The 12,916-nt window shown below is 41.8% G+C and overlaps 1 protein-coding gene and 1 pseudogene across 1 annotated transcript; one reads left to right on the top strand and one right to left on the bottom strand.

Annotated features, from left to right (window-relative positions):
- Positions 1 to 1,916: 1,916 nt before the first annotated feature.
- Positions 1,917 to 3,503, top strand: LOC148336982 (UDP-glucuronosyltransferase 2C1 pseudogene; annotated as a pseudogene).
- Positions 3,504 to 6,009: 2,506 nt separating this feature from the next.
- chrna3 (cholinergic receptor, nicotinic, alpha 3) lies at positions 6,010 to 12,126 on the bottom strand. The gene is made up of 6 exons (XM_088297202.1): positions 12,017 to 12,126; positions 11,156 to 11,295; positions 10,474 to 10,518; positions 8,902 to 9,011; positions 6,827 to 8,009; positions 6,010 to 6,194 (listed from the first exon to the last, which is right to left on the bottom strand). The coding sequence occupies exons 1-6, from the start codon at positions 12,078 to 12,080 to the stop codon at positions 6,066 to 6,068; spliced, it is 1,671 nt and encodes a 556-aa protein (XP_088153328.1). The 5' UTR covers positions 12,081 to 12,126; the 3' UTR covers positions 6,010 to 6,065.
- Between the last annotated feature and the right edge of the window lie 790 nt (positions 12,127 to 12,916).

Below are 12,916 nucleotides of genomic sequence, written 5' to 3'. Positions count from 1 at the left end.
AGGCTTGAAAGTGGCTCTGAATCTTCTCCCACCTGAGATGATAAACCTATGTGCTGAGAAACTTCTACAAAGGTGATATATAGAAAAAATGTATTGGTTATAAGTGTTAATTAAATTACAATGTTGCTAATTCAGCTTTATTTTTGGATCATCAGCGGCCCTAGATCTTTTTTTTTGTTTGTCTTATGCCCATTGGCAAATGACTGACGGTAATTGTTTATATTGCAGAGTTGTATAGTCTTCCATAGTTTCCACAACTTTCCCTAAGGCGAAAGTAACAAGTCAGCACGAGGCTGGGTGTGTGTGCCCGGCATGCGATCACTCATAGCCCACAAGGGCTCGACAAATGATTACCACTGATGCCTTCTTTCTCTAATTGGTTGTTTGTCCTCAAGTGCATTGGTTTTGGAGAAAAAAAAACCCACTGATAGTTAAAAAAAAAATTGTCTAAAAAAGTGTTTTGTTTTACTTTGGAGAATTGCAAACTTCCCCTTCCAGATTAAAGTGTAACAGTATCATTTAAGCATGTTATGTTGGATTTGGCGCTTTTTCAACTACCACTGGGGTTCTTCTGATCTGTAGCACAAAACAAACAGTTTAATCTTGTGCGGGCCTGCATGGACCTGCAGCGGTGTTACGCCTCAGATCCTCACCAACATGTTCCTTGAAGCGTCTGTGTGAAGAGACCGTGGATAATCACCAACATGGGCTTTCAAGTGTGAGTGCATTTTACTCAATGCCTTGCTTCAATCAACATTTCATGAAGTATAGAATTACACACAGTAGAACGTGATATGGACTGTTTGTAAGTTTGAATTCTTAATCATAAGTGTAGGTAAGTGTGTTTTTTTTTCATTATTTATGAGTAGAATGTGTTTGTGTGTGCCTTGAGATTTTCCCTCTGATCCTTGGAGTGAAAGCAAATTATGTTTGGAAGGAATTCTCAGACAAATCAATGGACAAACAGTCTGCCTCACAAGTCAGATCTGAAGTTCAGATCTTGCCGTTGGCCTTCCGGTGTTGTTTGTATTCGTACATGAATTCTCTCTAGGTACTCTAGCTTCCCCCCCACATTCCAAAAATTCTAAATAGTGCAAAGGTGTGAATGTGGTCAATCGACACAAGAGCTACAGAATAGAACAAAACGTGGCATATATTAATCTTTTTTTTAAAGAGAATCACACTAAGGAACCATATTTGGTAGCTTAAACATGAACAAAAATAAATAGTAAATTCTTACATAATGTTTTAAATCTGGTGTACATTAAATTTCTAATACATATATTCATACACACACGCAATTTAGGGTGTATCCCGCCTACTGCCTGAAGCCAGCTGGGATAGGCTCCAGATGGTCTGTGACCCTAATGATGATAAGCGTTTCGGATAGCCTTTATCACCGTCCCGTTGAGAACAACCGAACTACAACGTGGCCCACAAAGAAAACACACACCGACTTAGAGAATTAAATTAACACGCATGTGGGAGGAAACGGGACTACCCGAAGATCACCCAGCGTGCTGAAATTCCAACCCTGAACCGCTAAACTGTGAGACGGACACGCTAACCAGACAGTCACAGTTCAGCCGCACACAATGCTGTTACTTTAAAATAAAACGGAAAATAACACTCGGCTCACAAGTGCGATGAGATGCTAAGCGAAAACAGATGTGACTAGCTGAAACAGTTGAGCATTCCGGAAGAGTGAAAAAAAAAGAGCAAACCCTTATCACTTCTGGAAAGGATTTCCCGCTATATATCCGCTCTGTAATTCACACTTGAGGAATACGAAACTGCGCGTATAATCTCCGCTGCTTCATATAAATAAGGTATGGTTCCAATCACATTCTTGAAAATAGAAGTGAAATGTGTGTCATACGCTTGACTGAGCTCATGTTATTTACTTCTTCAGGTTGAAGATGTCCATGCATGAAAGCTCACTTTTCTTTCTGGCATTCTGTGTGTTGTTGTCGTCACGGGGAGCAAGATTCTGTTACTGCGGCAAGATTCTAGTAGTACCATTCGAGGGCAGCCACTGGGTGAACATGGAGGTTCTGATAAAAGCACTCCACACTCACGGTCACTCCTTGGATGTGATTCGGACCGACAAGAGCTGGTACATCAAAGACGGCATGCCGCACTACGACCCCATCACGGTATCCGTCGACGAAGTGTTTGACCCGGTTTTTGTCAACACTCTGATGAAAAAGACTTTTGAGCTGGAGAGGGGACAAAGCTCCGTGATGACCTTTGTGGGTATGCAGCTTCAAATGTTCAAGGCTATGTCCGGTACGAGCAAGATCATGTGCAAATTGACCAGTGCGATATTACAAGATGACAATTTGATGACTCGTCTGAAGGAGAGTCAGTACGACCTGCTCCTCACTGACCCCGCGTTGGGCACGGGTATCATTTTGGCTCATGCTCTAAAGCTACCGTTAGTCTATAATGTGCGCTGGGTGATGTGCAAGGAGGGGCATCTGGTCCTGGCGCCTTCTCCTTTGTCTTACATTCCCGTTACCGGCTCTGGACTGTCTCACAAGATGACTTTTCTTCAGAGGGTCAAGAATCTTGTGTACTTTGCTGCTGGGGAAGTTGTGTATCAATTTTCCGTCACACCACCATATCAGGATGTTTGCAACCAGTTCTTTGGCCCAGAGGTGAGATATGATGAACTTGTACAAAAAGCAGACCTGTGGCTCATGAGAGCAGATTTTGTCTTTGAGTTTCCTCGCCCGACCATGCCTAACGTCATCTATATAGGTGGTTTCCAATGTAAGCCTGCAGAACCTCTACCCAACCACCTGGAGGAGTTCGTCCAAAGTTCTGGAGAACACGGAGTCATCCTCATGTCTTTGGGGACATTTGTGAGTGAACTTGCCGCGGACTTGGCTGACAATATTGCGGCGACTTTCGCCAAGCTCCCCCAGAAAGTCATCTGGAGGTATAAAGGCACTAAACCTTCCACTCTAGGCAACAACACTCTCCTGGTTGACTGGATGCCTCAGAACGACCTCCTTGGACATTCCAAGATGAAACTCTTCGTGGCACACGGCGGGACAAACGGCGTCCAAGAAGCCATTTACCATGGAGTTCCAGTTGTGGGAATCCCCTTGTTTTTCGACCAGCATGACAACCTTGTACGTCTCACAGAGAGAGGAGCGGCTGTGGTGGTCACGTTAGCCTCCTTGGATAAAGACGACAACTTCCTGAAGGCCATACAGGAAGTTCTCACGAATCCATCCTACAGGGACAACATGCAGAGGCTCTCCAGGCTACACAGAGACCAACCGATCCGGCCGCTCGACAACGCCCTATTCTGGATTGATTTTGTCCTGAGGCACAAGGGTGCAGCTCATCTGAGGACCGAGTCCTACAAGCTGCCCTGGCACGCCTACTATAATGTGGACATTGTCTTTACTTTCTTTACAACGGTGGCAGTGATGTTTTTGGTTCCTGTTGTGGTTTTTAGAATGCTCGTCTTCAAAATAAATGGAAAATGAGCTGCTACTCACTTTTTAGTATTATTTATCTCCTATTTATTGATGAGAATATCAATAATTGGATTTTGAATTGTATCGGCAAATCAGCACTGTTGTTTGATCCGGCCTCTTTCACTACGAGCAGCTGGCTAAAGTGAAGCCCTTTGTTTCCCAGCAGCGCTTAGAAACAGTAATCCACACCTTTGTTACATCTCGGCTAGCATAATGTAATGCACTTTATATTGGAGGAAGCCAGTCCTCCTTTTGGCATCTCCAACTGGTGCAAAATGCTGTTGCTTGCCTTCGAACTGGAGCTCGAAGACGGATCACATAACCCCAATCTTGGCCTCTCTTCACTGGCTTCTTGTGCACTTTAGAGTTCATTTTAAAATGCTTATGTTTGTCTTCAAATCTTTAAATGGCCTCGCTCCAGTGTACTTCTCTGAGCTCCTCCACCCCTACGCTCCTGCCCGCTGCCTCAGTTCTGCGGACCAAATGCTACTGGCGGTGCATTTATGTAATGCATTTATATAATTTTCTTTTTTTTGGAAAGCAACATTTACAGTCCACAAACAATCAGACAAAGTGACAAAGATTTTTTTTTTCTTCCTGTGGATGAAAATTTAGTGGCACTGCACCATTCTTGGTATCTGGTATTAGTAAACATACTGGATCTGAAGCTTGAAGGGTCTCCTTTCCCATTCCAATAATGTGCCATTGTGAGCCTTGAGGGCTGAGGTGGGCAAGTTTTTTCTTTTTTTTTGAGAAGGACAAATGGTCCAAATCAGACGTCCCCAAACACTGGGTAATTTTTAATTGTAATTTTTGTATATAATAACATTTTTAAAAATATACATCATATGAGAAATTGTTTTTGTCTCATTTTATTATTTGCAGTAAACTTATTAAATGAGGAAAAAATGAAAAGAATAATACATGTTGATTTACTAAGAAAATGGAAATGGCTGATTTCAAGAATGACTGGATCTGATCATGTAAACACTCAGGAGGCCCAATTGAAAAGTCACGGTGGGCCATATGTGGGCCGAGGACCAAGATTTGTCCCCCTCTGCCTTTGTTCTCACACATGTTCGGCAGTTTGCAAGAAACAAGTCGGCCTGGCAGTGGGTAAAAAAAGAGCCAGCTCCCCCCATGACCGACAGGGACGGAGGGAGCAAGACTACCATCAAGGTATCTGTTGCAACTCTGAAACTGATGTTTGTAAAAATGTGGCCAATACTTCCATATGTATGTTTGTTCCTTGTATTTTGTGCTCCCAAATGTACCCCAGGGCACCACAGCCAGTCCCTTTTATAATTGCCACTTTCTTTCTTGCGCCAATCAATGTTTGCCCTCCTAAAAAAATGGGGGTGTTTTTCAACAAGGAAAAAGAGAACTCCATAAAGAATTCAATGACTCGAATTGACAGAAAAGCTATTTTTCTATGCCAGAAAGTGAGCCTTCATGAAGAAAAGCATGGAGCCTTTTTCACTGGCTCTCATTATTGATTATCCAATCAGATGGCATTGCTGTGAGGGAGAGTGGGGGTCTCTCACGGTATGGAGCAGTGATAAATGGGCCCTTGCCTGCCTCTTTTAAATGAGACCCTCGGCCCCAAAGGCATCATCCCACAGCGGATTTATTCACCAGTAGATGGAGGAAGTCAAAATGTCCAGAATCATTATTTACAGTTTTTTTTTCATTTTGGCATCTTTAGATGGTCTTATATCATTTTTGATGATGTTCCTTAATTGGGTTTCAGGGCGCACTAGTGATTGGTCATGTCAGCATCGCCTTTCTGAGGGTGTGTAATTGAATCTCAATTTACAATACTAAATGCATATTAGGTTCATTGTGTGTGTTTGAATTTTGAATTTTGAATTGGTTTTATGTCGTGAATACATTCAAGAAATGATAATGTCAGAGATACCCAGCGAAGCTCTGAGGTTGATTCATTCGGGTCAATAAGAGGAGGCCAGAGTTCAATGTAAACAATTTGAAGCAGCATTTAACTGTTATGATGCACTTTAGGAGAATAAGCAGCCAACGGAAGTGAAGTCCCCCCACGTGTAAATGCAGGTTATTCACTATGTTGTTTTTCACCACACTTATGATTGAAGTTTTGAGCATTTTAAAAACACTTTTTTTCCCCAAAAATATTTCTTGCACTGCACGTTCTGTGAGTAATATCTGCAAGATACTTTTTTAAAAAGTATTCATTTACTTTGTCTTTAATTGTTTTGTTTTTAAATAAATAATCAATAAAACCACCTCGTCTTGCCTTAATTTTTCCAAGGTGTGTCAGTTGCTATCAAATCCAGCTGAGGGTGACGTACCTTTTTCACGCCCTTTATTGCAGGCAAGTTGTTGTAGTACCACCGTATCACCAGACGATGTCAGTCTTTCATCAAAATTTAATTTGTGTTTCACACTCTGAAGACCAACTCCACGTCCTTCTCCGCTTTCACATGAGAAATGACTGTCCTTGTTACAATTCTGTCTTGTCTTTTAAAACCTCCTTAAAATATGTGCATTCTGACTGGCTGTCTGAATTGTTACAAAAATAATCATAAATATAATGCATCATATCTCTTCCCCAAGTAGAAGAGGCTGAAGGAAAAGACCGGCGGTTCCCAGGATGCACACCAGGACAAATACCCAAAGGAAGATGCGGTCAATCACCATGGCGACATATTTCCAATCGTCCTGAACCTACAAGAGGAACGACAATGACAAAGCGGTAAATGAACGCAAGGTACTTTCAATCACGCTATTTTTGTGACCCTAACATCCATGTTTTAGGAAACACGAGAGGACATAAATCTTCAATTGGTCGCTCATTGTTTTTTTTGGCAGGAAACTACAAATTTTACTTCGTTGTGCTGGGACCCATCTCACAGGATGGACAAAGATAGCATTGTAACATTGTGCTGTAACAGAGAAAAAAATAAATGCTCATCCACTAGATGGCAGAAGGTACAATTAATCTCTATCCACCTGTAGCCACAGGAGAAATAGCTTTGTGTTCCACCAGACACGCCCAGATTTTATATTGACACACAAAAAAATATGTGTGGGAAACACTCAACCCCGCTTTAGCATGTTCGAGGTTCTAAACTGGGAATGAGCCGATCCCAGCTGAAAAAAATTTGGATCTTCGGTTGTTCAGGTCGGCATTTTGGAGCCTGACGTTCATTTGTGTGACAGGGGAGGGTTCCTAATTGAAAATAGTTTTATGGTTTCTGTCAAAGTGTTGACATTGCTAGTTTCATTTGAACACATTTTCGGACTTTGATAGCAAGGGAGGAAAATACTCCAAACAAGTCAGATTTGTCAGCTCTCACCTCCTTCGCCTCATTCTGCATTCTCATGTTCTCTGCAATGTATTTGACGCTCTCAATGGCCTCCCTGATCTCAGGGGAGAACGGCAGCAGGGTCAACACTCCCGCATCCAGAGACTCCGAGCTGGAGCGCTGACTCCCCGCTCCGGGCATGCCGCCTCCGGACAGGACCCCGAGGCAGCTCAAGCCGCCGCCTCCACCTCCGGAGTCCGCTGGCAGTTTCCCGGCCCCCTTTTGCCAGCAGCTGTTGCAGCGTCCCTCCGAGCACAGCGAGCCCGACCCAGCGTTTTTAGCCAGCTCGTTTGCGTTCAAGTTGTTGAGATCGGAGAGCTCCGTGCTGTTTGGGAGCCTCTGGCGGTTGGTCAGGCTGGACACCACGCTGGAAGCCAGAGTCGGAGTCTTGGGTTGGGAACCTGATGGGTGAACGCCGCACGGTCTTGGGTGGATCATCTGAACGGCGTCGTTGGTCTTCTTCTGATCTCTCTTTGGCCGGGTCATGAACATGACTTTGGGCAGCAGCCCCAGGAAGACGCCGCGCACCCACCGTGGCATGGTGTGCGTCTTGGGCGTGCGGTAGTGGACGTTCAGCACGAACACGGTGATGACGATGGAGAGCGTGACGAAAATCATGGTGAAAAGGAGGTACTCGCCGATCAGCGGAATGACCAGCGAGGTCGACGGGATGGTCTCGGTGATGACCAGCAGGAAGACGGTCAGGGAGAGCAGCACGGAGATGCAAAGCGTGACCTTCTCGCCGCAGTCGGACGGCAGGTAGAAGACGAGCACGGTGAGGAAGGAGATGAGCAAGCAGGGGATGATCATGTTGATGGTGTAGAAGAGCGGCAGGCGGCGGATGTACAGCGAGTAAGTGATGTCCGTGTAGATCTCCTCGCAGCAGTTGTACTTGATGTCGTGCTTGTATCCGGGCGCGTCCATGATCAGCCACTCGCCGCTCTCCCAGAAGTCCTTGAGGTTGATGGTGGAGCCAATCAGCACCAGGTCAATCTTGGCCTTGTCGTAGGTCCAGGAGCCAAACTTCATGGTGCAGTTTTGGTAGTCAAAGGGGAAGTAGGTGACATCAATCTTGCACGAGCTCTTGAAAATAGCGGGAGGGATCCACGTGACCTCGCCGTTGTAACGAAGCAGAGCCTTCGTCTTGTCATCCACCTGGAAGTCTCCGACTGCACTGTGAAGAAAAATAGAGGTGAGATGAGCAAGAATGTTATTCCTAAGAACGTGAGTCTCTTTGTAAATTGTTACGCCTGTGTACTTGTTGACTTCCCCCCTTGACTCTGACGTATTTCCGTGATCCCAGCACGAATTGCATCTCGGGAAACCTTTGTAATATATCCCAACGGTGCATCCTTGGTTTAAGCTTGCTCACAAGAACAACATCGGTGTATTTTGCGCGTTCTTGGTTTATTTCAATTGGAAAAATAGTTGAGCCGTGATGGATAATTGGAACTTTGGTCCAATTAATATCTGACATGGTCTTTGTTTTGCTGTTATTTGTTTTTTTATTTATTTATTTATTTTACTCTTAGCCTGAACAAACAGCAACCCCCCACTCCTCCAAACTTCCACCTAACCATTTTCGATAGCGTTTGTCCATGTGATGTTTTAATGGAGCAGAGTAATTGCTGTTCAAGTGTTCAAGTATTTTATAAAGTCTTATTTTCTAACAGGGGGTCTATGAAGTTGCACGATAACATGTGGATGGCAAATTTTAAAAAGTCCTGAGAGTCATCCGTCTATTTTCTATAGCGTTTGTCCTGCTTTGGGTCACTCGTGACTTTGTGCCTTCACCCTGCTGACTTTTGGCGAAAGGCGTACTTGGTCGCCAGTCAATGTGCCATGCATACGAACTCTGAGCATTTAACGTGAGTCATTTTTATTTATTTTATTTTTTTAACATTCGTAAACTCCTTTCAGGTTGTTCAGGCGCAGTTCGGGCAAAAACCAATCAAACACACCCCAAAAATAATGGCAGGTATTTCTTTTTGGCAAACAAATAAACTGGTTGATGCAATAACAAGGGCAGTTTGTGATTGTTGAAAATATAAATCAAAAACACTCACTTATTGTATAGCACAATATCAGGCTTCCATATCCTGTTGGACGGCACTCGTATGAACTCGACACCTCCGAAATCTTTTGGATTCCACTTGAGTTTGTAGTCATTCCAGATCTAAAACATTACAAAATACATTCAGAACTAGTCAAAAATGTTTGGGAATTTAAGAAAAAAAATGCTTGATCACCAATTTATGACAGATGCTATGATGTAAGGAATCCTTCTACAGTGCATGCAAGCCTGAAACTAATTTTCATGTAAATTTACCTTCCGAGCAAGTGACAAATCAAGAACATTTGGTGGCTCAGTGGTCGATAGAAACATAAAGATTTTAGTGGCTGGCGCAAGATAAAAATGAATACAAAGAGAGGTTATAAATTGCCCCATATAATCTAAGTTGAAACATGAGATATCATTCAAACGCTTTGATTTTCAACCCATCTGCCCGCCCCCACCCACACCGCCACTCCCTAAAGAACCAATTAAAAAGGAGACAAGTTATTCAGTTAGCGCAGCAGGACGTAAAATGTGCTTAACGGGCCTTTTTACTGTTGGCAATCCTTGGAAGAAGTGACACTAGAGAGGCAGCCAGGTGCTGTAAAACTTGCTCTCAATTAAAAAGGTGTAGGTGTGTGTGTGTGGAGGGGGCGGGGCTTGATGCCTCCCACTTAGGTATGGATGAAAATGTCTGCAAAAAAATACAAAGGAGTGAAATATCTGATGTTTAAACCTGATAGATCTGAGGAACCATATGTTAGAACAATTAGAAAATATAAATAAAAAAAAAAATAAAAAAATAACTCATTGGAAAGAAATGGAAAGAATGTTTTTTTTTCTCCATAAAAAATATGTAAATAATTCCTAACACGTTATCGTTAATCAATGTTATGACATTTTATTGACATTCATGAAACAATTAATTATAGTGAAAAAAATCATGCGAAATAAAAAAAAAAGTCAGGAAGTATTGCAAATAAGAAAAAATCTGACTTTACCACGTCTGAGTCTCGGCTGCCATTTTAGGTTCACACTGTAGGCAAATGTGACCCAGATTGAATTTTTTTTTTTTTTCTTGGTCGCTTTCATATGTAGTCCTACATTGTATTTTTTTTGCAATGCGACCACGGTCTGAAGTTGCATATATTTGACCCAGTTAAGCATTTGAAGCTTTCTGAACTGAGGACTCACACGACTCAAGAGACGCATTTTTCTCCAAAGTTGTAGTGAAATTCTGAATTGCACTCTTGAGGGGATCTACTGCCGTTTGTTTTTTTGTATCCAGCTTTCTTATGATGTCAGATAATTAACAAGGGAATGGTTGATGCTTTTAAAGAACAACCCATCCGTCCGTTACTCTTAATTTGCAATCACATCTATCCATTTTCCCTGCCAAGTTGTGATGCTTATCAGGTGGTTTTAAGATCCTGGACTACGAGGCATCAATGTGCTCAAAAGCTGCCCCTCAGCTCCATAAATAATTCAAACGATCAGCTTTCTGCATTCATGCATTGTGACAGAGGGAACGATCCGTACGGGCCGCCCTTTGTGTGAAGGTCCACTTGGGGCGGTGACTTACGTGTCTCAGCCACAGGTTGGTCTCCATGATCTGGTTGACTTCATCCTGACGACAGAGCAGCAGAGACGATTTTATGATATGACACGCTTGAATATTTTAGCAGCGAAAACATTGAGAATGCTGCCACGGGAAAGCATCCCCCTTGTTGCTTGCGTGCTCCGAACATCCTGGGCTATGCACTCGATTGCTATTGTACATTATTTGGAGGTTGTGAAATGAAACAAACAAGGAGGATAATCCAGCGCACATTCACGGTTCATGATTTCTTGGAAGCTATTGTTCATATTTGCTCGAGTAGTAGAGTCTAGAGTACAGTTGATGGAAGGAAGTGTGCTCTAGTCATGCATCTCGCCCAAGAGACAAGCTTTGCATGTCGGGGAGGAGCCAAGTTTAGCCTGGGTTGTTAATAAGGCAGTCGCCACATGTCCATGTGTACATACACTTTGAAAAAGTTGTCCAAATTCTTCAAAGAAACTTCTTATTTTTTTCCTCTTAAAGAAGTCAATATTTTAAAAGGGTCTCATCCTCAAATATTGTCCTCTGTGCGAATAGTCATATTGTCAAATCAAAAAATTTAATCACTTCTCCCGAGATAATCACCTGCATTGTTTTCTTGTTAAAAAAAAAAGGTAAGGAATGGTCCATTAAATAGACATTGTGTGTCAGGAAACAAGCGACTCACCACTTTGACCAGCTGCGACATGGAGACCTCAAACTGCACAATGACCGGCTCAGACACATTCTCCACCGGTCGAATAAACTGGTTGTACTTGGAGAAGATGACGGAGAAGAGCTTGTGCTCACCCTCTGAACATGCACAGCCTAATGTCAACACACACACACACAGATACTAAAAATACTAACGGGATGTTGGCCATATTATATTTAAATTTACTGATTTTTTTTTTTATAAACAAATTCCCTGTAAAAAAAAAAAAAGTAATTATCAATGGCAAGATGCAGGTTGAGGTTGCAGATAAATAATTTTAAAAAAGTTTGTTGACATTTTTTCCCAAAAATATATATATAAATACATTTATTAAAAGTCAAAGTGTAATTTTAGGATGTTGAAATTTTTTGTGGTGGGAGTCCAAAAATATGACTTGCCACTTTTTTTTTATATAGGCGTATAATATGTGTGTGTGTGAGTGTGTTTTTTGTTTGTTTGTTTTTGTTTCGTATTTTTTATTATTTTCTAACCAATAATTCGATTCTGTTTTAGGATTTATTTTACAATATTTATGTAAGGCCATATTCACTGCAATAAAAATTAATGAAATTAATTGATAAAATAAGTCTGAAACTACAGGGTGAACCTGAAGAGACATAAAGACATTTTACCACACATACATATATATATATATATGTATATATATATACATATATATATATGTATATATATATATGTATATATATATATATATATATATATGTGTGTTGCAGGGTTAAAACATGCTGTTTAAAAACAGTAACCTATACATAATAAACTCAACTTTTTTTTCCAGTTAATGTTAAATCACAGAACAGGAGCATCCCAACTCACCCTGAAGATGCAACAAAAAGACAGAACAGGTGGATGCAAAAAGGAGGCAAAGACTGCCTTTCATTTTCCTGGCTGCTGGATCAAGGCTGCGCTGGATGCCGGCTCGCAGAAAGTGAAGAAAAGGGCGAGTGAAAGGATGCAGAGAGGGAAGGAGAGCCAAGGAGCGGGAGGGAGTGAGTAAGGGAGATTCGGAGGTTGGTGGGCTGAGCCAGGCTCTGACAGCAGGTTGATCGCCACGGCAACCTAGAAGAAGCTGATGTGACACAAACCAGAGTTGACTTCCTTTGATAACATGTTCGTATTTTTCTGGGTAAGTCTGACCATTTAAACATGAATTTACATTATTTTTTCAAAATCTATCTGAAGGAATTGAACTTTTCAGTTGCAGGTCTTATTGTTATAACGACAACCACTGAGCTAAGATATTTTCTTTGAACTCCGAAATTAAGATTTTGTTAGTCAACGACGGAGCTCCTCTGGTAACTCCATTGTATAAAAAATTGCTAATCTGTAACAACAATTGACGAATCTGTTCCCCCCTTTTACTAATTTGTACCCTCATGGCATTTATTTGAGTGAAGTACAAGACGCACAAAAATTAAAATATATAAATCGACACCCAAAAAAAAATTACATTAAAAACACATCTGTTAAGGAGAATGAGAAGGTGACACTTTGGGGGGTCTGCATTAATTTGGAAATTGTAAAGATGTCCGAGCCCTTTTTTTTTATCAAAAAAAAATAACACTAAACAAAGAATACGATCAATAAGGACAATGGGAGTAAAGTTTTTAACGACCTTGTCGGAGTGTTGCGAGGATTCTTTTTAGAAATATGCCTGTTATGGTGGTCTTCATCCATCTTTTGTCTCTCGAATAAACGCTCCACTTTTCCTCCTGC

Source organism: Idiotropiscis lumnitzeri, chromosome 5, assembly GCF_059441095.1.
Source record: "Idiotropiscis lumnitzeri isolate Australia: NSW breed Sydney's pygmy pipehorse chromosome 5, RoL_Ilum_1.0, whole genome shotgun sequence".
NCBI lineage: Eukaryota > Metazoa > Chordata > Actinopteri > Syngnathiformes > Syngnathidae > Idiotropiscis > Idiotropiscis lumnitzeri.
This window is presented reverse-complemented; position numbering and strand designations above follow the sequence as displayed.